The sequence below is a fragment of the Nicotiana sylvestris genome, chromosome 3 (genome assembly GCF_000393655.2).
Source record: "Nicotiana sylvestris chromosome 3, ASM39365v2, whole genome shotgun sequence".
Taxonomy (NCBI): domain Eukaryota; kingdom Viridiplantae; phylum Streptophyta; class Magnoliopsida; order Solanales; family Solanaceae; genus Nicotiana; species Nicotiana sylvestris.
In genome coordinates, this window is record NC_091059.1 from 164862286 (window position 1) to 164882881 (window position 20596).

Consider the following 20596-nt stretch of genomic DNA (forward strand, 5'->3'; position numbering starts at 1 on the left):
TTAACACTAACAGTGCACAACTGCACAACCACAATGTGCACATGGCTGAAAGCCTGAAACAAGAATAACATCTGCAGTTGCAACTTGCAAAGGCAACCTTGCACGCCAGTATACTGAACTCAATGTCAATATTGTATGTCATACAAACTTGCAAATTTGCAATGAATCTGGCGTATACTGTAGTTGGCAAAAGCTGGCCAACTGCACAATGCACATTACTAATTACACAACTATATTAAACAACTTAAAGTCTTAAACACAGTTAAACACTTAACACAGTCCAACAAGTCCAACTGCAAGTCTGCACAGTCTTAACACTTAAACAGTTAAACATAGTGCAACAAAAAACAGAGAGGGCATCCCTCAACAAACAGTCTTGAGCAGTAGCACGGCCTCACGGGGCGTTGAGCAGTAGCACGGGGCATGATTGCACTTGAACCTAAGCTATGTGAATAGAGTGTTCAACCAAAGCTGTTATAACACGACCAAGAGTAAGCAAACTCTTATTGATTTCCCCCGCTTCTCTTGCACGAGCCTGAATTCAAATAGATATAGTTGTTGTAAGTTGGATTCGCTTTATCAGGGTTAATCCATACAAGACTTGTTACCACCATTCCAGAAGATGCATATAACCGACCGCAGCTTGTTTGGGGTTGAAGCATAGTTGTTATCATGCTCTTTTTTGTTTTTTCCCAGTGCTAATTTGTCATTTAGTTAACATTTATTTGAATAACCGAGTATAAGAGAAATGTAAAAGCTTTCCAATTTTGCTTTAAAGCACAAATCTGTGATGCTAATATCATACCTCTCGTGCACCTGATCGAGAAATATTTTCTGATCCTGCTAAATCAACAAGATTGAGCTTGCCACACTTAATGAGCTCCTCATCTCCAATAGTCATTTCTTTGACATGAATAGTTATGTTAAAAATAGAGTGAGAACGGCTGCAGAAGAAGAGTATCATTAACTTGTCGCTTAACATTTACTTTTTAAATCGATTAAAGCTAACAGGTCCTACCTGCTGCGTTTGTTCAATAGAGTGTCTGCTGTGTGCCTCCTGGCTGCTCCTCGCTCCAGGAGGTTATAAATGTCGTTTGCACTGTACACAGCTTCTTCCTCAAGACCCCTCACTACAACACAACCTTTTCCATCCTCCATGAGAGATACAAGCTTCTTTTGTCTCTCTTCTGAAGACTTTGAGGGCTCTTCTGAAGCTAGCAAGTCAGTGATTTCTTCATTGTATAGTTCCCAAAAAGTCACTTTCATGCTATAATCTGCATTTTGACCTTCAAGCGTATCGAAAATTTGGCGAACTGCCCTTGGAATAATACCTGCTTCAGCTGGTAATTCACCAGCCTATAACATAAGGAAAGAACAAGTCTTATGGACAAGAGTAGATCAATGTGAAAGATGATATGGTGTATAGTGTGAACCAGTTAATACCTTATTCCTCATTCCTCCTTCCATTGTGTATTTTTACCTGTACCAGTTTACCCATATGCAAATACAGTGCAATTAAATCCGTCAAGAACTTCCTTAACAATGGGCGAAATGGCTTGATCATATATCGATCTCTGTTGTGCTTTTGGGCCAAAAACCTGGTAAATAGCATATCTTTAAGACAACTCCTAATGCTAACATTCTTAACATGTCATCCATCCATTTAATGAACAAAATGCTACTATAAAACAAAGAATTATACCTTGTCAAAAGTGAATACTTTGTCTACTTGCTTGTTAGCTACATTTTGTAAAACAGAAACTTCTCTTTTACTTTCATTACATGTTATGGCCTTTGGAACATTTATCCTTTGCTCATCATCATTCAATGGCCTGAAACAACAACAACAACACTAAGATTTGTCAAATGAAATTTGTAGCATTTGTTTTTCTTGAAGCCAATGTGTAAGAACATCAATCAGCAACAATGCATCCAATCCTAAGCCATTGATGTCCATATTGAGGTGTGTTTTTCCACATTCAATTTTATAAACACATAACGATAATAAAAAAAGGTAGGTTTACAACATATAAATCATGTCCTAAAATATGATTTCAACCAAAAGAATAGAGTCCAAGTGTCTGTTGTTAGGAAAATTTCAACCGGGGCGACTAAAAGAATAGAGTGTTCAACCAAAGAGAGCATTCTGCTATTGTTAGTTGCTCTGCTCATATGGTAAAGATCTAAAAATCAGACATAAACAAAGTAATCATATGGTAAGCCTAACACATAGTTGTGTACTCACAACTGTTATTATACAAGCAAATGAATTAAACAACATGAAGCCATGAACGTGATACAAAATACAAATGATATTTTCCTACTAAAGGGAAAAGCTCAGAATAGCAGTTCATTCAATCAGCAGTACAACCAAAAGAAAGCGAAACAACAAACCTCTGAAATTGAGGAGTGAGGAATCGAATCGAGCTGGAAATCGCCTCCTATAACCCTAAATTAGTTTGATGCAGAAAATCAGAAATTAAAAAATTTATGCGTCTGTACTCTAAACTCAAGAAGTTCAAAACTTAAAAATGTAAAAACTCAAACAAACCTCAGAGAGTAGTCGAGTACTGGGATGAGATCATGAGAATGAGATGAGACTTACAAAACTTACAAAAGTAGTGAAGTTAACCGGTGAAGATGAGATGAGACTCGAGCTCGAATGTCGACCGGTCGTAACTCGTAAGTCGTAACTCGTAGAGACGTAGACTGATATCCTAAGCAGTCGATTCTCGTCTAGAATCGCAGACTGATAAGTGATATCCTAGACTCGCAGTCGATTCTCGTCTCCTTCTTCTCGATGAAATGGCTAAGCACTGAAGAGTGAAGACTCTGAAGCAGTAAGCAAGCCCTAATGAAATGCCTAATTTGATTCTCGACTTGGGTCTTGGGTTGGGTACTTGGGTATTGATTGGGATTGGGCTTGGGTTGGGAGTTGGGGGAGCTGGGCCTGGGTGGGAGTGGGACGTTGGGGATGGGGCATGGCATGGCCGCATGGGCCTATAAAATAGGTAATTGGGCTTAGTCGCTTAGATATTTTCGGTATTTCGGTTTACCAAATTTGTAAAATTATAAAACCGAACCGAAATACCGAAGTACCGAAAATTCATTACCGAAAAAACCGAAACCGAAATACCAAATTAATTTTGTTCGGTTCGGAATTCGGTTTTTCAGATTTTTTTCCCACCCCTACCCTTGTCAACTTGTGCCTGTTCAATTACAACCTCGTTGAGCTCTGCTGACTCATCTGTCTCTACAGTAACTGGAGTAGTTGGCGTTGTCTCTCTCTTAGATTGAGCAACTTCCTACTCCCTATCTAAATCTCTTCCATTCCTGAGACTCACTGCCATTAGCTGATTTGGGTTCTGCTCATTTGGATTAATGTTTGTATTTGCATGCAATGTTCCTTGTGGGCGATGTTCAAGGCCATATATAGTTGTCCCAATTGAGTTTCAATGCCTTTGATTGCTGAATCATGTGTAGCTAACTTCTCTTGCATCTTTCCATTTGTCCCAATGAGTTATTGCAGCATGCCCCTGATTTCGATCATGTTATTGTTTGTTGTTGATGAGGTGGTTGGTAGGCCAACTATTGCTGGTGCTACTGATTATAGCCCTGCTGCCTTTGATAAGGCACGACTTGGATTTGTGGTCGTGCTCCTCCTGGATTGAGGTTGTGTTGTGGCTGGTTTGGTCTGTAGTGTTGGTTTGTTGTTGATCCCCATTGCTGCCCACCTTGCCTCTGACCTCCGAAATTATTGACATAATTCATGTCTTCGCTGAAACCCTGGTTGTTCATTCTCTCTACTCCACGAGCACATATATGACTGGTTTATGCAAGGAGTGCATAAGCCTCCAATTGTGGTATCAACAATGTGCACCCATTTCGTACCCATCTCATCAATTTTCTTTGTCAGCAAGCTCATTTGGGTCATGAGAGTGGCTATGTTTTCTTCATTTGTATTGTTTGGGTCAAGAGCGACAGAATGCATTATTGGAGTGAGTGTTGTATCTCTCGTCGTCTAGCCTGAATTCTGAGATATCTTGTCAAGAAGAATCTTACACTCTGTGAATATTTTGCTAAAAAATGCACCCCCGTCAGAAGTATCTACATTGGCCTTCAGACCGTCAGCCAAACCCATATAGAATCTCTGTCCAAGCATCTGATATGGGATGCAATGGTGCGGACATTTCACTAATATACCCTTAAACCTCTCCTAGGTTTCCTGCAAAGTCTCAGTCGGTTTCTACCTGAACTGCAATATCTCATCAATTTGCCTCGCAGTTTTGTTAGGAGGATAGAACTTGTTTAAGAACTGCTTGACTAATTCTTCCCAAGTATCAATGGAGTTTATTGGGAGCGAATTCAGCAAACTTTGAGCCTCCCCATTCACTGAGAATGGGAACAGTAATAGCTTAATTGCCTCAGGAGTCACATTCGGAAAAGCGGGGTTAGAGATAATGAAGCTTTGATGGGTTAATTCTGAGTTGCATAAATTATTAACTAGAGTAGTTCGAGAGAATGCTTCTAGTAAATTATCGTAATTGATCGAGAGATAATTGCGGTAGCCCGGAACTCATAGCCCTATAGAGTGTTATGGCAAGATTATAGCTAACATGTCAGGAATTAATCCGACAATTGGGGAAATCAATAGCCCTAAACACTTTTGCCATTGAATTCAACTTTATTCTTGATTATTGCTAGTTTTATTGTCATTTTTCCTTAGTTAACTAAATTCTACTCATTATCCATTAAAAATCTTGCATCCGAGAATTGTTTGAGCTTATCATTAGCAGTGTTAAAAGTAATAGTAATAGGTTAGTTCCATGTGGGATTCGACTCCGTACTTGAACCGGATTATATTTGCAGTGATCGCTTAGTCCTTTTACAAGGCATAGTTGGGAGTAATCAAATTTTGGCACCGTTGTTGCGGAATTAACGGTGTTATTTATTGCAGCTTGAAAGAATTGCTAGGATTTTTAGTTTAGTTCAATTTTCCGTGGTGTTAAAAATATCTCCATTGAAATTCTCACGTTGAACTCTTCTGTGCCTCAAGTACATGCTAGAAGCTCCTTGAGAGCTGGTGACCTCTTTAAAGGACTCTCAAATCCCAAGAAAACATTCCGGACATTGAATCGGGCTAACAAGAAGGGCAAACAGCTAAAACAAAATGAACAATTCGAAATTGAAATGGGTGATGTAGACAATGCCAACAGAAATAATAGAAATAATCAAGTGGACCCAAATATCAGAGTGTTAGCACCCTTGTGCCAGAAGTTGCTCTATATGATTGGGCGCAACCAACTGCTGATAATCTAGCCACTGCAATTGCAGTTCCTCAGATACAAGCGGAGACATTCCAGATTACCAACAACATATTGCACCTGTTGCAGAATAGGGGGTTGTTCTTCGGGTTGTATATCGAAGACCCACAACAACATCTGAAGAACTTCCTATCAATTTGTGTCACTCAAAGACAGATTAAATTCAAGTAATTAATCTCTTAACTTACCTGAAGGTGGTGTTGTTCAACAACAATTTAGCCATGTATTCTTTCTCAAGAAATACAAGATAACTAGACACGATTAATCAAGTGCCCTTTCAATTAATCACAAGACAACACATAGTTGAACAATCATAGAGTAAAAATGGCTAAATTATATCAAAACAGAGTCAAGACTTCATCCAACAATTGGTTCCATCAACCCTAGATGACGGGTTTAGCTACTCATACTAATAAATAGAAATTCACTATAGAAAGTCATAATCAACAATGGAATTAAGAAGAAGATGATGAAAACTCTTAAGGAAATTATCTATCTTCCTCCCGTGTTCTTGCCTCCAAAATAACTCTCTAAAAATAGCTATCTTTCTCTTCTGGGCGAATTAGGCTTCATATAGGTTTAGGTTAGTCGCCTTGAAAATTACATAATTAACTATGGGCTATTGGCTTCCATCAGCTCGTCCGCGGATTTGACCGCGGATGATGAGAGGCTATAATTACGTATTTTAGTCGCTTATTACACTCAAATTTACTGCACTTTAATTGAGTTTGAGCTTTAATCGCTAGTGTCTTGCACTAATTGTGTGTTTTATACCTTGTATGAGTGATTCCGAGCTATGTAGATGTTATGGAATGAATTCAAGTGATATGGAGCTTTGAAGTATGAGTAAAAGATCAAGGAATTAAGCCGGTATCATGTTGGGGGTCAGATGATAGTTAGAACAAACAAAGAATCGAGTAGGCATATTGCACACTGTCTAGTAAAATACACATAACTCTTTGCTCAGAGCTCCATTTGGGCTCCACAATATATGGTTAGAAATCTAACTCAAAGGGATACAACTTTTATGTTTTACGTTTTTCTAGATTCCAAACGGAACAGGGTGAAATGTGCGCATCAAGAGTGCGGCCACGCTAAGGTCGCGCTCGTCAGGCAGAATCAAAGTGGATATGCGCGGTCTGAGTGTGGCCGCGCACGTCCTGTCCGAAAAATGTGTCTTTTTTCACGTAGGAGAAGGTGTAATTGTTTGGGTCAACCCTACTTGGTATATATACATGGAAAAATGGTATTTTGAATACCTTTTGACATACTTTTGACATAATTTAGACCTAAGGAGGCTAAGGAGACCGAGGATTCGACCTAAGGAGGCAAGAATACATTAGGAGCAAGGTGGAGAATTCTTCTACGAGTTTCTCACTTCCTCTTCCTATTTTTCATTGTTGGTTATGACTTTTAGTATTGTATTTAATTTTGCATACTATTATGAATAGCTAATTTGTTATCTAGGGTTTTGATGGAACCTTTTGTGGGATAAATTCTTATTATGTTTTTATATAATTGAGCCGTAGTATTTTCTCTATTTGTTCAACTATATTATTCTTGTGGTTGATTGAAGGGCCTTCAATTAGCTGTACCTATTTAGTATGTATTACTCGGGAGAGAGTGCACATTTAGGTAGTTGTTGAACAACATCACTCCCGACGTATGTGAGGAATCAATAACCAAGAGTTTAAAGTTGGGATTAGGGATAACAAAACCTTGGTTGCAATTTAAGTGAGCTGTAATTAAAGTCAGCTAGCGTAACTCGGGAGAGTATGTCTAGTAAATTGTCGTAATTACTCAGGAGAGAATTACAACACGCAGAGCACTCATGATCGGTAGAGAATACTTAGGCGAAATTATAGAAGACATAGCAGGAAGGATTCCGACAATTGGGAAAATCATAACTCTAGACCTCCTTAATCTTTTCTCCAACCTGTAGTATCTTTAGTGTTAATTTATTATTTTAATTTGTTAGTAGTTAGTTAAACACAAGAATCTTAATATCTATAAGTTAGGAATTGTTCAAGCTTGTATTCTTGGTGATAGTGAACAACTGTAGTTAAGTCGTAGTTCTCTATGGGATTCGACTCCGGACATATAAACCGGATTATATTTGCAATGATCGCTTAGTCCTTTTTATAAGGCATAGTTGAGCGTGATCAAATTTTGGCACCGTTGTCGGGGAACTAACGGTGTAGTTGTAGTTGTATATATTGCTAGGGTTCAAGTTTGAACTTTTTTTTTTGTATTTTTTTTTTGTATTTTTTTATAATTGTTGATTTGAGAAACATGACATCTTGGAACTATGGAAATTTAGGTGTAGATAATTCTACTATTGATCTCCATACATATTGTGAAGGAAACCACCCGTGGCAAATTTTTCAAAACATTCCTGAGAGCGAGTTATGTGCACCAATTCAATCTTATTTGTGGAATGTGTGTAGTGGTAAAAAGGGTCACTTTTATGGTTGTGCTTATATTTCTTATTTTCCCGTAAAAAGGGTCACTTTTATGGTTGTGCTTATATTTCTTATTTTCCCCCAACCCCTTACTATGATGGTTCTACCTTTTCTTGTGAAGTTAATAGAAACAAAGAACCTGGGAATGCGGACCTGAAGGAAATCAAGGATATGCTAAAGTGCCTTCTGGAACAAAACAATTAGAAACAATTGCAGATAGAAAGGTAAGAGGCAACTATTCGCAACTTGGAGGCTTAAGTGAGTCAAGTGGTTGAAATTTTTAATGCTCAACAAGCCAATTTTGAGGATAGGAGCCAAGAAGAGCGTGAATTTGAGGTGCTAATTGAGGAGGTCAGAGTAAAACATCAACAAGCTAGCCAACTACAATTTGAGGATGTCGATGTTGTAGAAGTGAGACTACAGTCAGCCAAGGACATTGAGGATACAAATTTTGTTGACTCTAGTATCATTGATGTTGAGGATGCTGAAAGTCCTGAAGTTCATGTGTGTGAGCGCATTGGTCCTCACTCCAAACACTTTTCTACATTGTGCTTGGATGATGATATAGAAATAGAGTCATCCGAGCTGATTGAGAAGTCAAGGAATGAGGAACAAGGTGCCTACATTCTGGAATTTTTCTTGCCAGAAAGACATGACTACATACCTCATCTAAATCCAAGAAGTGTAGAATAGTACAATGGTTGCTTGGGTCAATTAGATTTGTTCCTCCACCCTTGGAGTATAGCCGAAAACTTGATGCCAAATTGGGGGTTAAATTCATAAGATCGAGGTGGAGGCAAAAAGTGATTCGCGTCGTGCCGCAACGTTAAATCAAGCGCTTGTTGGGAGGCAACCCAGCTTTATTGCTTTTTTTTAATTGTATTATTTTTGTAGTGTCAATTTTTTATTTTCTAGGAGCATGAAAAGCAAAGCTATTGGAATGATGCAACAACAAACCAGATGGTTGGAACTAAGTGTGAGGTACCCACACGAAGGACCAAGCCTGAGAGAAGTCTGAGTACCCCATGAGCTGCTAGTGCTTCGGCCTTTGGCCTATCAAGGAGTTTCTCTTACCCTCTTATAGTTATGATGTGCATTGGGGACAATGCACAATTTTAAGTGTGGGGTATATGAGGAAATTGTCTAGGTGACTTTTCATGCTACTTTAACTGTGTTAGTTTAATTAAATAATATTTTTTTTATTTTAAAGATTGGACTTTTTCCGACGATGGATCTATTAGACAATTTTCTTGAGGGATTTAAGTCTAAATAAAAAGAAAAAAAGATTTTCTTTTGTTAGGTAATGTAGCAATTACCCCCTGGTTTTTCTTTGTGCAGCGGTTCTTTTCCAAGGATTTTGTTTGAATCGGTGTAGTTAGTTTTTTTTGGGAGTTGGAGTCATTGTATTGTGTTCTGAAATGAAGAAATATCTCTTGACTTTGTTATGCCTTGAGAATAGTGAGTACTTTGGTTGTGACACTTAGGCCCAGTTTTTGACTCTTGTATTAGTACCTTAAATTGTATGACCTTAACTTTGCTTAACTTCTTTGACTAGAGTGTCTTGATAAAAACCAATCTTGAATGAGTTATGTGCCATGTGTGTGTGTGTAAGGTTTTGTGTTATTCTGTGCGTGCACTTGATGTCTAAAACTTGCCTCGTGTGTTTACAAAGCAAAATAGTAGTTTTGTTCAGTCTTGGAAGTGATATAGGCATTTCTGTGTTGAGCCAGATATGTATATTTTACCCGCCTAATTGTTATGTATCGTAGTTAACCCCTTTGAGCATGTAATCCTGTTTCTTTGGCAACCATATTTTTTTGAATTAACCATCTATTTGAACCTTCTAACCTCTCATGAGCACTTGAAGTGTTATGAACTGTGTAAAGGTTAAAATGTGGGGTGATTGGTTTGGCTTTTGAGTGGAACTAATGAGATAAGGAGAAAGGTGCACTGTTTTGAAAAAGTAAGAACCACTTAAATAAAAAAAAAAGAAAAAAAAAATTGTATTGTTATGAAAAAAAATTCCCTGATAAGTGGTGACTCTTGATGTAATTGTGCTTGTGCTTAAAGAAGTATGAGGTAAAATACATTGATGTGAAGGCGGAGTTTGGTTTCACATAAGTATGGTTTTTTGAATGTTAAAGTATATGTATTAAAATGCTTAGGGAGGTGTAGCCACTCTTCTATCTAAATGTATCCTACCCGTCCCGCAGCCTACATTACAACCAAATAAAGTCCTACTTAATCCTAGACTGAATGAGCTCGATTAGTAGAATAATACACTACGGGCAAGCCTATGGTGCATCTTTTGTGGCATATGAATGTTATTTCTGAGAGTGAGTGAATTCTTTCTATCTTGAGTTCCTAAGTGCTCTTAAATTTTATTGTGTGGAACTACTTTCTTTTATTGTGTGAGGGCACTTGATTCATGAACGAAAGGTAATGTCAGTGAACTCTATGTTAGAGTAAGTGGGTGAGTTGTGAATAATATGTGGTACTTGTGAGTCAAATATTGAGGTGAAGATGTTACGCTTTTGTGCTTAGTCTATTTTAAATATTCTTGGTGTGATGAATTAGGAAAATTGTTTAAAAAAAGGTCGTGACTATATAAAGTGTAGTTTGGTTGCTCGAGGATGAGCAATGGTTTAAGTGTGGGGGTATTGATGATAGTCTATAATTATGTATTTTAGTCACTTATTACACTCAAATTTACTGCACTTTAATTGAGTTTGAGCTTTAATCGCTAGCGTCTTGCACTAATTATGTGTTTTATGCCTTGTAGGAGTGATTTCGAGCTATGTAGATGTTATGTAGAATTCAAATGATTTGGAGCTTTGAAGTCTGAGTAAAAGCTCAAGGAATTAAGCCGGGATCATGTTCGGGGGTCAACGGATGATAGTTAGAACAAACGAAGAATCGAGTAGGTATATTGCGCACTGTCTAGTAAAATATACATAACTTTTTTCTTAGAACGCCATTTGGGATTCACAATATATGGTTGGAAAGCTCACTCAAAAGGTTACAACTTTCATGTTTTATGTTTTTCCCAATTCTAAATGGAACAGGGTGAAAAGTGCACGTCAAGAGCGCGGCCGCACTCGTCAGGCAGAATCAAAGTGGATATGCGCAGTCTGAGCGCGGCCGCGTACGTCCTGTCCGGAAAATGTGTCCTTTTTCGTGTAGGAGAAGGTGTAATTGTTTGAGACCAACCCTACTTAGTATATATACATGGAAAAATGGTATTTTGAAGACCTTTTGACATACTTTTGACCTAATTTAGACCTAAGGAGGCTAATGAAACCGAGGATTCGACCTAAGGAGGCAAGAACACATTAAGAGCAAGGCGGAGAATTCTTCTACAAGTTTCTCACTTCCTCTCCCTATTTTTCATTGTTGGTTATGACTTTTAGTATTGTATTTAATTTTGCATACTATTATGAATAGCTAATTTGTTATCTAGGGTTTTGATGGAACCTTTTGTGGGATAAATTCTTGTTATGTTTTTATATAATTGAGCCGTAGTATTTTCTCTATTTGTTCAACTATATTATTCTTATGGTTGATTGAAGGGCCCTCAATTAGATGTGCCTATTTAGTATGTATTACTCGGGAGAGAGTGCATATTTAGATAGTTGTTGAACAACATCACTCCCGACTTATGTGAGGAATCAATAACCAAGAGTTTAAAGGTGGGATTAAGATAAACGAAACCTTGGGTATGATCTAAGTGAGCTGTAATTAAAGCGAGCTAGCGTAACTCGGGAGAGTATAAATAGTAAATTGTCGTAATTACTCGGGAGAGAATTACAACATGCAGAGCGCTCATGATCGGTATAGAATACTTAGGTGAAATTATAGAAGACATAGCAGGAAGGATTCCAACAATTAGGGAAATCATAACTCTAGACCTCCTTAATCTTTTCTCCAACCTGTAGTATCTTTAATGTTAATTTATTATTTTAATTTGTTAGTAGATAGTTAAACACAATAATCTTAATATCTATAAGTTAGGAATTGTTCAAGCTTATATTCTTGGTGATAGTGAACAATTGTAGCTAAGCCTTAATTCTCTGTGGGATTCGACTCCGGACTTATAAATCGAATTATATTTGCAACGACCGCTTAGTCCTTTTTATACGGCATAGTTGGGCGTGATCAGCGGATCTGGCCGTGGATTTCGCCCAGTGTTCTGCCTTCAGTGCGCGGCCAATGCGCGGTCAATCCGCGGCCGCGCACCTGGAGAGGACTTCGCCGCTTGCTTTTCTTCCTCCTTTTCGACCGTGCGACCGTGCTAACCTCCGATTGGCCTTCCATGCTCCATATTGACTCCAAAACACTCTTTACCTTCCTTATAGCTCGGAGTGGCTCCTGCAAAGCATAAAACTCTTAATTAGAGGTTTTTGTTATCTTTTAACATTCAAACATTGATAAAGTGCGGCTAAATTAAAATGTAAATAGTATCTAAATTGCATAATTATAGTCTACTATCACCTCTGTGTGTGTCTTTAACTTAAGTAATATATTATAGTTTTTCTTTGGACAAAAGAAAATCAATTTTAGTTGAGAAGCAACCGTGGTGGATGATCAATAAAAGAAATTTCTGAATATGATATGATCTGCATTCAATGATGAAACACTATATTTTAGTTAAATCACACTCCAAATGCTAAGTTGCAGTAGCTATGTGTTACATTAAGAACTTGAGGGAAGATGTTCGTCACAAACTAAAAACTCTCAAATAAAAACAACGGAACATAGCATAGGCCAAGATTGCCAGATCGATTCGCCCGTTTTTGCTCTAGTACCTTCAAGGTCAGGTCTTTATCTTCATAAAGTTTCGAGTCAAATTCTTATTTAAATAATCAATTATTACCCCTTTGATAATATTTATTTTAAGTACAAAAAGTGTTATTTTTTAATGCTTTACCTGAATATTTAAAATTCTTAATTAATTAATCCAAGTTCCGAAAGGAACAAGTTTCATGCATGTTTTGAGGAGTGCTTCGCACCTTTTCCTAATTTAAGATCTTACATTATAATCTTGAAGAGTTAATACTAGATTATTCATTTATAGATATCCTGAATCCTAATTCAGGCGACGACAATAATTAATTCGAGAATCAGCTACGTTGTATTCCGCTTCAACCCGGTTTGTAATATTAGCCAAACACCGTCTTAAACCCTCAAAACCTCAACACAAAAGGCGCACAGTTCTGGTAATAGCAGGAACAACCTGAAAAGCTATCCAGTCGAAGCAGGAAATGCAGGTAACAATGGCTTCAAACGCCTCAATTCTCACCCGCAGTTCTCTTTTATCGGTACGGTTCGTGGATTTCCCCCTAAAATCCACTTCACAACTCCACGCCCAGACCCGAAGTCGATTTGGAAGGTCCTCTTCTGCTATTTCTTCTTCATCTTTTTCTGGCAAACACTGTGGGACCCAACTCGGTGCCTCAACTCATGGGCTGAAAAGTTTGCATCTTTCTGATATTGGGCCTAGAAGGTTCGGTTCTTGTAAGAATTTTCAGATGTCCGCGGTTTCAGGCGGTGGAGGTAGTGGTTATGGAGGCTCCGGTGATGGAAAATCCGGTGGTGGTGGTGATGGTGGCAGTGACAGTGGCGGTGGTGGTGGTGGTGGGAGTAACTGGTCATTACTTGCCTGGTAATTTTGTTTTAAATTAAAATTTGGAACAAATATCTATTGCTTGTTTTAGTGTACAAGTTTCAAAAGTTTGTGTCCAGTCCAACAACATCGCATAAATTGGAATGGATGGAGTACTAAATATCTCCTTGAGTAAACAAGTTAGCCAAATGCTTGTAAGCATGTTAAGTACTACTAGCATTGTTTATGCTATGGGTTGTTTGAAGGATATTTTACTTGTCACTGATAAAACTGAAAAAGTGATAAATCATTTATACATTGGGAAAAAAAAGCATGAATTTTTCCCTTTTTCTTTTCATTAAAGGCTTGCTATGTTTCTCTCACCATTTCTATTGCTCTGAGATTAACATATACTCTTCAACAACAACAATCATGCCTCAGTTTCAAACAAGTTGGGGCTGCCTATATGAATCCTTGCCTATTGTAAACCTGCTCATATAAAGGAGGGGGGTTGTGGTAGGCTGACAGCCAACTTAAAATCAACCAATTTATGCTGAATCCTAACTATAAAGAATATTATATACTCTAGCTTATTTTTGAAAAAGGAATAGTAGTATATATACATCTGATAAAAAATAATAATATATACAATACTATAAAGCTTCATTTTTCTTGTAAGTCATATCTCGACAATGTTGTTAACTGTATCATCACGGCCCGAGAATAATCGTTACTTCTGCTGTAGGTACTTATCTCTTCTCGAGAAGTATCCAGTATGGACAAAAGCAGTTACATCTGCACTGTTGACACTTTCTGGAGATCTAATCTGTCAGGTAAACTCAGTAAAATGAAATTCAAGCTTCAAGAATCGGTAGAGTCTGTTGGGGATACACACTTTTTTCATACCGTGCTTGTCAATGCTAGTGCATGTGTTCTCTGTTGATGCAGAAGTTACAAGATTTTGCAAATCAGAGATTCCGATTGTTTAGCTAGTATTAGTTGTTAATTTCTAACACCTGATGAAGTAAGCTTATAATGAACTCTATTTCCTTAATCATTAAATATATTCTTTGGTACGTGGTTTTGGATTACCAATGTCAAATGTTTATTCTACTTTATGGTTAACATCGTCATAACTTGTCATGTGTAGTTATGGTATTCCTACTATGGTAAGGATTTTGGTGTTTGAGATGGTAATTCCTAAGATGATGCTAATCAGATATTTTCTGGTTTGAAAGAACGGAAGAGAAAGAAGCAGAGGAAGGGGGCAAGCGTAAAACTTTCTTTTTTGAAATGATTTTAGAGAGAGAAAGGAAAGGAAAAGGAGATAAAAGGATGGATAGGATGATGAAGGAAACATCAAGTTCTTATGTCCAAATGTGTATTGAACTTGTGGATTGAAAGAAAGGGAGGAAAGGAGCGGGATGACTGCAGTTCTTTTTTTGAATTGATTATAGGGGGAGATAGGAAGGAAAAATGCATCGGGTCATGAACGATACACCAAGTTCCTTTTCTGTACAAATGTGGTGAAGGCAAACCTCCTTTGATGAAATTTTGTAATGTCATAAAAGACAGTAGGCATTATGAACCATCTAATCATTATATTAGTTTTATTCAGTGTCTACTCACACTCCTTCCTCCCTTTCTCTCCATCAATTTCAAAAACAAATTCCTTCTTTCACTTTCCTTCTTACAGTGCAAAGCGTCAGCAACTCAGTATCCCTGCTTGCAATCATTGACCAGTGCTTTAAATTAGTGATACCATCTTTTCCCTCTTTGAAATATATTCTCTTCGCGATGATTTCAAGCTATTTTTTCTGTTTCCTTCACCTTTTAATTGCTGGCTATGTGTCACAGCTGTGGATTGACCAAGTAGCATCTGTGGATGTAAAGAGGACGTTTATATTCACATTATTGGGGCTGGTCTTGGTGGGTCCATCTTTGCACTTTTGGTAATATCTTCACAGCCCATTATTATTTCCTCTCTATACAGCTCTGAATCTGCTTTTACAACTTGTATTTTGGTCTGTGTATCTCAACCTTCTACTGAAGCTGGTGTTGTTATTATGTTATTTACTGCATACTGATTGCCTAATCTGCTGGAGACCTGTCTTTCTAACCCAGTACTTAAACTGGGAATACAAAAATACAAGATGCTCCTTATTTGTTTGTAGCTTTTTTTATCTTCATGTAATGATTTTTAAGTGTTTGCTATATCAATTCAGTGGACGATATGTAAAGTAATCCGATTTTCGTCCGTAGGTTTAAATGATACTAACTGCAGGTATATCACTGTATTTTATGATGGAAAATGGTTGAGGGTAGTTCTAGATCTTCAATTTTGTTTCTGATGATCAATTTAAATTTTACGTGCAATCACAAAAGCTGATTTGTATTTGTTGTTAATGAGCTCGGTTTTTAAAACTTATGCAGAATTATCTACTGAGTATTGTTTTAAATATCATTTAGCTCATTGCCTTGCTAAAAAATATAGAAGAATTAAGCTAAATAGCTGTCCACCAAACCGCTTAGACTGAAAATAGCTGGCGGATGTATAATATATGTATAACCATGTATAAGTGTTATCTATGAATACGAGCTACCAAAAGTAAACGGTGAATCCGGCCAACTATTTGGGTAAAGATCCTAAAAATATATGTATCTACCAGATATGGGTGCATATCTTGTTTGTTTGGTGAATGCCTAGGGGTAGAATTTTCCTAATGGCATTGTAGAATAGCTCCTCGTGTTCTGACTCTGATATATTTAGGTACCTCTACTTGAGTAGATTGGTCACAACTCCAGGGGCCTCTGGTGCTGTCATGCGCCTTGTACTAGATCAGGTTTTCCTTCTTTTTCATTTAGTGATAATGTCTTACTTACTGGAGTAACTACTGCCTTCTGAATGATATTGCCATTGAATTTGAGCTGCTTTGATACAGTTCCTTTTTGCTCCAATTTTTGTTGGGGTTTTCTTATCCTCTTTGGTAACACTTGAGGGAAGGTCATCACAAGTGATTCCAAAGCTTCAACAGGTATTCTAAATGGCTCTCTTTTCATACTTATTGGAATGGACCCTTCGATAGATGCATACTAATAATTTACTTTTGAATTTTTCTTAATTAAGGAGTGGTTCTCATCTGTCCTTGCAAATTGGCAACTCTGGATACCTTTTCAATTTATCAACTTCCGGTTTGTACCTCAGCAATTTCAGGTTAGTGAAACAGCCATGTTTCATCATTTTGTTTGATTATGAGCATGGCTTCCTGTCAGCTTCTAGCTGCTTGGAGATATCTCTTCAAAAAGTTGATCCTATTGTTACGAATTAGCAAAAACGCCCAATCATTCATGTAAAGAACTAGCCAAATTAACTGACATAAAGCTGGATTAGCAGTTTCAAGCTATACTTGAAGTATTTTGGGGTGTGCAGACTCCGCTAAACCACAGTATTGGAGATTCAGTTGGTTGTTTAGCAATACTGCAAAGAACTCGACACCTGAACCTCTTTTTTGATCACTCTTGATTATTGTGATTCATTCACATTCTAATGCGTATTTTTTTAAAGGCTTTTACAGCCTTTAATTCTCTAATTGGGACCAAATGTCTTTTTGCAATTACTAGTAGTTACGTGTAGTTTAGTTCTTGTGTTCAGATTCTTTTACATGTTTGTATACTACTCTAACCAACTGGAATGTTCTATTCCCCTCCTCTGCTTGCAGGTCCTTGCTGCTAACTTCATCGCTTTAGTGTGGAATGTCATACTGTCATATAAAGCCCACAAAGAAGTTATTGTAAAATAGGTATACCTAGGTCAGTTTCAGTTGTGTCTTTTTTGTACAAGGGATACTTATTTGCTTATCAGAGAAAAAGTAATCAAATAAACTGTTTGTTAGAAGTATCAGAAGAAGTAAATTATATTTGTCAGATGTACATATTGACCGAGATTGGAACACGCGGTATGGTTGGTTGTTTAGTCAATATAATTTGATGCGCTTGTGTTTATGAGAAGAAACACCAGAGGTGCTTCCCCTCCCTGGAGAAGAATGTGTTGCAAACTTGCAATAGTTATATGCCCTGGGGCCTTCTCCAACTCCATGTAATAGTGACTGTTCTTTCACTTTTTTGGATTAGCAGAGGTATGCACAACTGCTTTAGAGACGGGGAGGGAAATGAATCTAGTACAGCTCATTTTATCTTTGTTAGAATGGTTGATTTTTTTAAAAGTGAATAAAGCTGAAGAAATTAAAATTTGGAGGCAACATATCACACAAAAGAGGATTTTCTACTTGTGCTTCAGTATGCTGTGTTGGTTCAAGTTAACAATGAGAAACTAATCTTTTTCATCACAATGAGAGTAATAAAGCCACTGCCAAAAAAAAAAAAGAAACAGCCTGATAGTAGGTGATTAAGAATGGAAAATGAATATAGCGACTCTAAAAATAATAGCCGAAAATTGTATATTTTTTGTACATGTGTAATTCTGTATATTATATATAAAAAATATATAAATTTTATAATTTTTGCAACTATCGGTTTTAAATAGTTTCGGAGTGATTTTTGCCCTTAAAGAATACAGGGTAAGGGATGAGAAATAAACGGTTTAGACGTTTAGCCCAAGCAAATTGCAAAATCCTAAAAGGTACAATAAAATTCTAAAAGTTCGATCTGAATGTTAATATAATGGCACGTTTTTGGGCATCTTGGTTAATTAATCGCAGTTTAAACTTTGTTTCAAGTGTGAAACGTCTTTCTTACTGTAGATTAAACCAAAGAACTAAATGTCTATAAAAAAGCCACCAATATACGAAACAATATATATATATATATATATATATATATATATACAGAGGTTAAAGAAAAGATAATGAAAAATCAAACTTTATCTAAAACTCAACCGGGCGCGACACTTCGGTCGTTTGCCATAAATAGTATAACTGCAATTAACCGACTTTTGGATTTTCAAATGTCTCAATGTTCCATCACTTCCAATGGGAAACAAGAAGAAAAAGGAACAACACAAAATAGCACCAAAAGTTAGCTACTCTAATATCATTTTTTTCCCGTGTTTGTGTAGATATAGAATTTATTTTCAAGTATAGAAAACTGCAAGATTTTATTAATTGTCATGATTGGTACAGGTTGTGGACGTAGAGTTTAAAATTTCAATGTACTGTGAAGGATGTGAAAAACAAGTTGCCAAAGCCATTTCCAAAATCAAAGGTAGAGCCCTCGTTAAAAAAATTAAACTATTTTTGTATAAATACTGATTTTAATTAGTTATGATAATCTGTTGTATTTTTCTTTGTTTTTTCCTATTAGGGGTTGAAGAATTCATGACGGATATGAACAAACACAAGGTGGTAGTGAAAGGCCGAATAAATGCAGATAAAATGTTGAAGAAACTTAAGAAGAAAACTGGAAAGAGAGTAGAAATGCTGACTAAAAAAGAAGAGAATAAGAAGAAGGGTGAAGAAAAAGAAGGAGATTTGTCATCATTTGAAGCAATTAGTCCAAGACAAGTTGCAGATGCTTTAATTCTTGAATTTACTGGAGATAGTATGTTATATACCATGTTTAGCGATGAGAATGCAAATGCATGTTCGATAATGTAAAGCTATTCTTTTTTTGGACATGAACATTTTTTCCTCTGTCGAAAAAAAACTAATTTTTCATGTCTGAATTCTTCTTCTTCTCTCATTATCAGAGATTCAGAGTCATGTGATCTTATGTTGCTTCGACTATTCGAAAATATAAATGGATGTGTGTCAAATCCTCTAAAAGCAATGTAACTTCGGAGAATCTGACATGAGTGCATGAGATTGTTACTCAAATAACCGACTAGATCTAATGAGTACTTTTTCTAGCCGATATACATAGATTATACATTGATTATATACAATTATACATATACAATGAATTGTACATATAATACATCTGGTGGCTATGTTTAGTTTGACATATTAGGTGGACGGCTATTTGGGTTAATTCTTTCTTTAAAGAATCCACGCAACATTGATGTGATCCACTAATTCTATCCAAAAGATTGTCATCACATCACTCGTAATTAAGAGAAAAATGTGTGAAGTTGCATGCTTAATCCAATTTTATGTGAGCGTTGCTGTGTTAAAACAAAAAATCAGAAAACTGTTAGAAGAATAAAGAAATGTATAAAATAGTAAAGAATCAGAAATATTCCGAGTCCACAAGTTTCTTGTGCGTCCTTAAGGAATTTTAACCCCCTCACACGTTGCCAAGGTAATGGATTAAATCCTCACAGGATAAAACGGAATAAACCTTCCTGCAACAGTGGCAATACAAACTGCAGGATACCAACGAACTCAAAGAAAGGAGCAAAATCACACTTACGAATTTGAGAGAGAGAGACTGCGAATTAGGATGCAGTATATTCAGAAAGAAAGAAGTTCTAGAGTGTTTTTCGTATATTGAAGATGCAGCCTTGCCTCAGAATTTATAGGCAAATATCAGAAGAGGTGTCTGGAAAGGTGCCTTTTCAGAAAATATGCGGCCGAACCGCGGCCAGAAAGCCTCTCTGAATATGACTCCCGCGGTTCTACCGCGGTCGCGGCAGAACCCCGGCCAGTGAGGCCCTCTGAACTTTCAGCAGTGTTCTGGTGTATTTTCAGCAGTGATTTGGCATTTAATTTAATTATTAAATCCGAAGCCGAGCCGAGCGACGACGACGGCACGAGGGTTCATTCTCTTCAACTCCTTTTAAGAGTTTTAAGAAGTGAATCTATATATAAGCACACAAATGTGATTGTCCCTCACCAATGAAAGACAAAGTGCAAGACAAAAGTTCACTTCTTCAAATTTTTCATTTTCCCTCCATTTCTAATTCACACTCCTTCTACTTTAAAGCCCAATAGCTTAAAGTCCAACACTTTCTCCAATGTTTGTATCACTCGGTAAGTGTAGAAATGTGTATCCAACTTGTGCAACCAGAAATCACCTTTCAAATTGATTGTATCTACAATTAGGATAATGTTTTTCAATATACTTCCTAGTTCTATTTTACATTTTAGTAAATACAGTTTCATGCTATCTCACTACTAAAAAACTGCCTAAAATCATCCAAAATTATCGATTGAAATCGATCGCAATTTTCCACTAATTTCGGTCGGTCAATTAAATTTCATAAACGACCAAAAAAGAAAATTTTTTCTGAAAAAACCGACCGAAGTAGGTCG

The 20596-nt window shown here is 36.9% G+C and overlaps 2 protein-coding genes, 1 non-coding gene and 1 pseudogene across 4 annotated transcripts; 3 read left to right on the plus strand and 1 right to left on the minus strand.

Moving 5' to 3' along the window:
- Positions 1-439: 439 nt before the first annotated feature.
- On the minus strand, positions 440-5358 carry LOC104230960 (kinesin-like protein KIN-5B; annotated as a pseudogene).
- Positions 4173-4279, plus strand: LOC138888838 (small nucleolar RNA R71). The gene has a single exon (XR_011406417.1). It is a non-coding gene; the product is annotated as a small nucleolar RNA R71 (small nucleolar RNA).
- Positions 5359-12563: 7205 nt separating the features above from the next.
- Positions 12564-17390, plus strand: LOC104230958 (protein sym-1). 2 transcript variants are annotated; one of them, XM_070171144.1, is made up of 8 exons: positions 12564-12598; positions 12882-13448; positions 14134-14221; positions 15246-15340; positions 16159-16231; positions 16331-16423; positions 16516-16602; positions 17108-17390. In XM_070171144.1, the coding sequence occupies exons 2-8, from the start codon at positions 13048-13050 to the stop codon at positions 17186-17188; spliced, it is 918 nt and encodes a 305-aa protein (XP_070027245.1). In that variant the 5' UTR covers positions 12564-12598; positions 12882-13047; the 3' UTR covers positions 17189-17390. The 2 variants fall into 2 exon arrangements, with proteins under 2 accessions (XP_070027245.1, XP_009782176.1); XM_009783874.2 differs by lacking the exon at positions 12564-12598 and having other exon boundaries at positions 12707-13448.
- A 986-nt stretch (positions 17391-18376) lies between these two features.
- LOC104230959 (heavy metal-associated isoprenylated plant protein 19) lies at positions 18377-19000 on the plus strand. Its single transcript, XM_009783875.1, has 3 exons — positions 18377-18421; positions 18527-18608; positions 18708-19000. Exons 1-3 carry the CDS (start codon positions 18377-18379, stop codon positions 18998-19000), a joined length of 420 nt encoding a protein of 139 aa, XP_009782177.1.
- The last annotated feature ends 1596 nt before the right edge of the window (positions 19001-20596 follow it).

What these genes read in the sequence shown, in the direction of transcription:
- LOC104230958 (XM_070171144.1), top strand. Translation starts at nt 13,048, where the DNA reads ATGCAGGTAACAATGGCTTCAAACGCCTCAATTCTCACCCGCAGTTCT. An exon ending in CTGGAGATCTAATCTGTCAG is followed by an intron (nt 14,222 to 15,245) that starts GTAAACTCAGTA and finishes TATGTGTCACAG; the next exon opens with CTGTGGATTGACCAAGTAGC. An exon ending in TTGTACCTCAGCAATTTCAG is followed by an intron (nt 16,603 to 17,107) that starts GTTAGTGAAACA and finishes CTCTGCTTGCAG; the next exon opens with GTCCTTGCTGCTAACTTCAT.
- LOC104230959 (XM_009783875.1), top strand. Translation starts at nt 18,377, where the DNA reads ATGGGAAACAAGAAGAAAAAGGAACAACACAAAATAGCACCAAAA. An exon ending in AACACAAAATAGCACCAAAA is followed by an intron (nt 18,422 to 18,526) that starts GTTAGCTACTCT and finishes TGATTGGTACAG; the next exon opens with GTTGTGGACGTAGAGTTTAA. An exon ending in AGCCATTTCCAAAATCAAAG is followed by an intron (nt 18,609 to 18,707) that starts GTAGAGCCCTCG and finishes TTTTCCTATTAG; the next exon opens with GGGTTGAAGAATTCATGACG.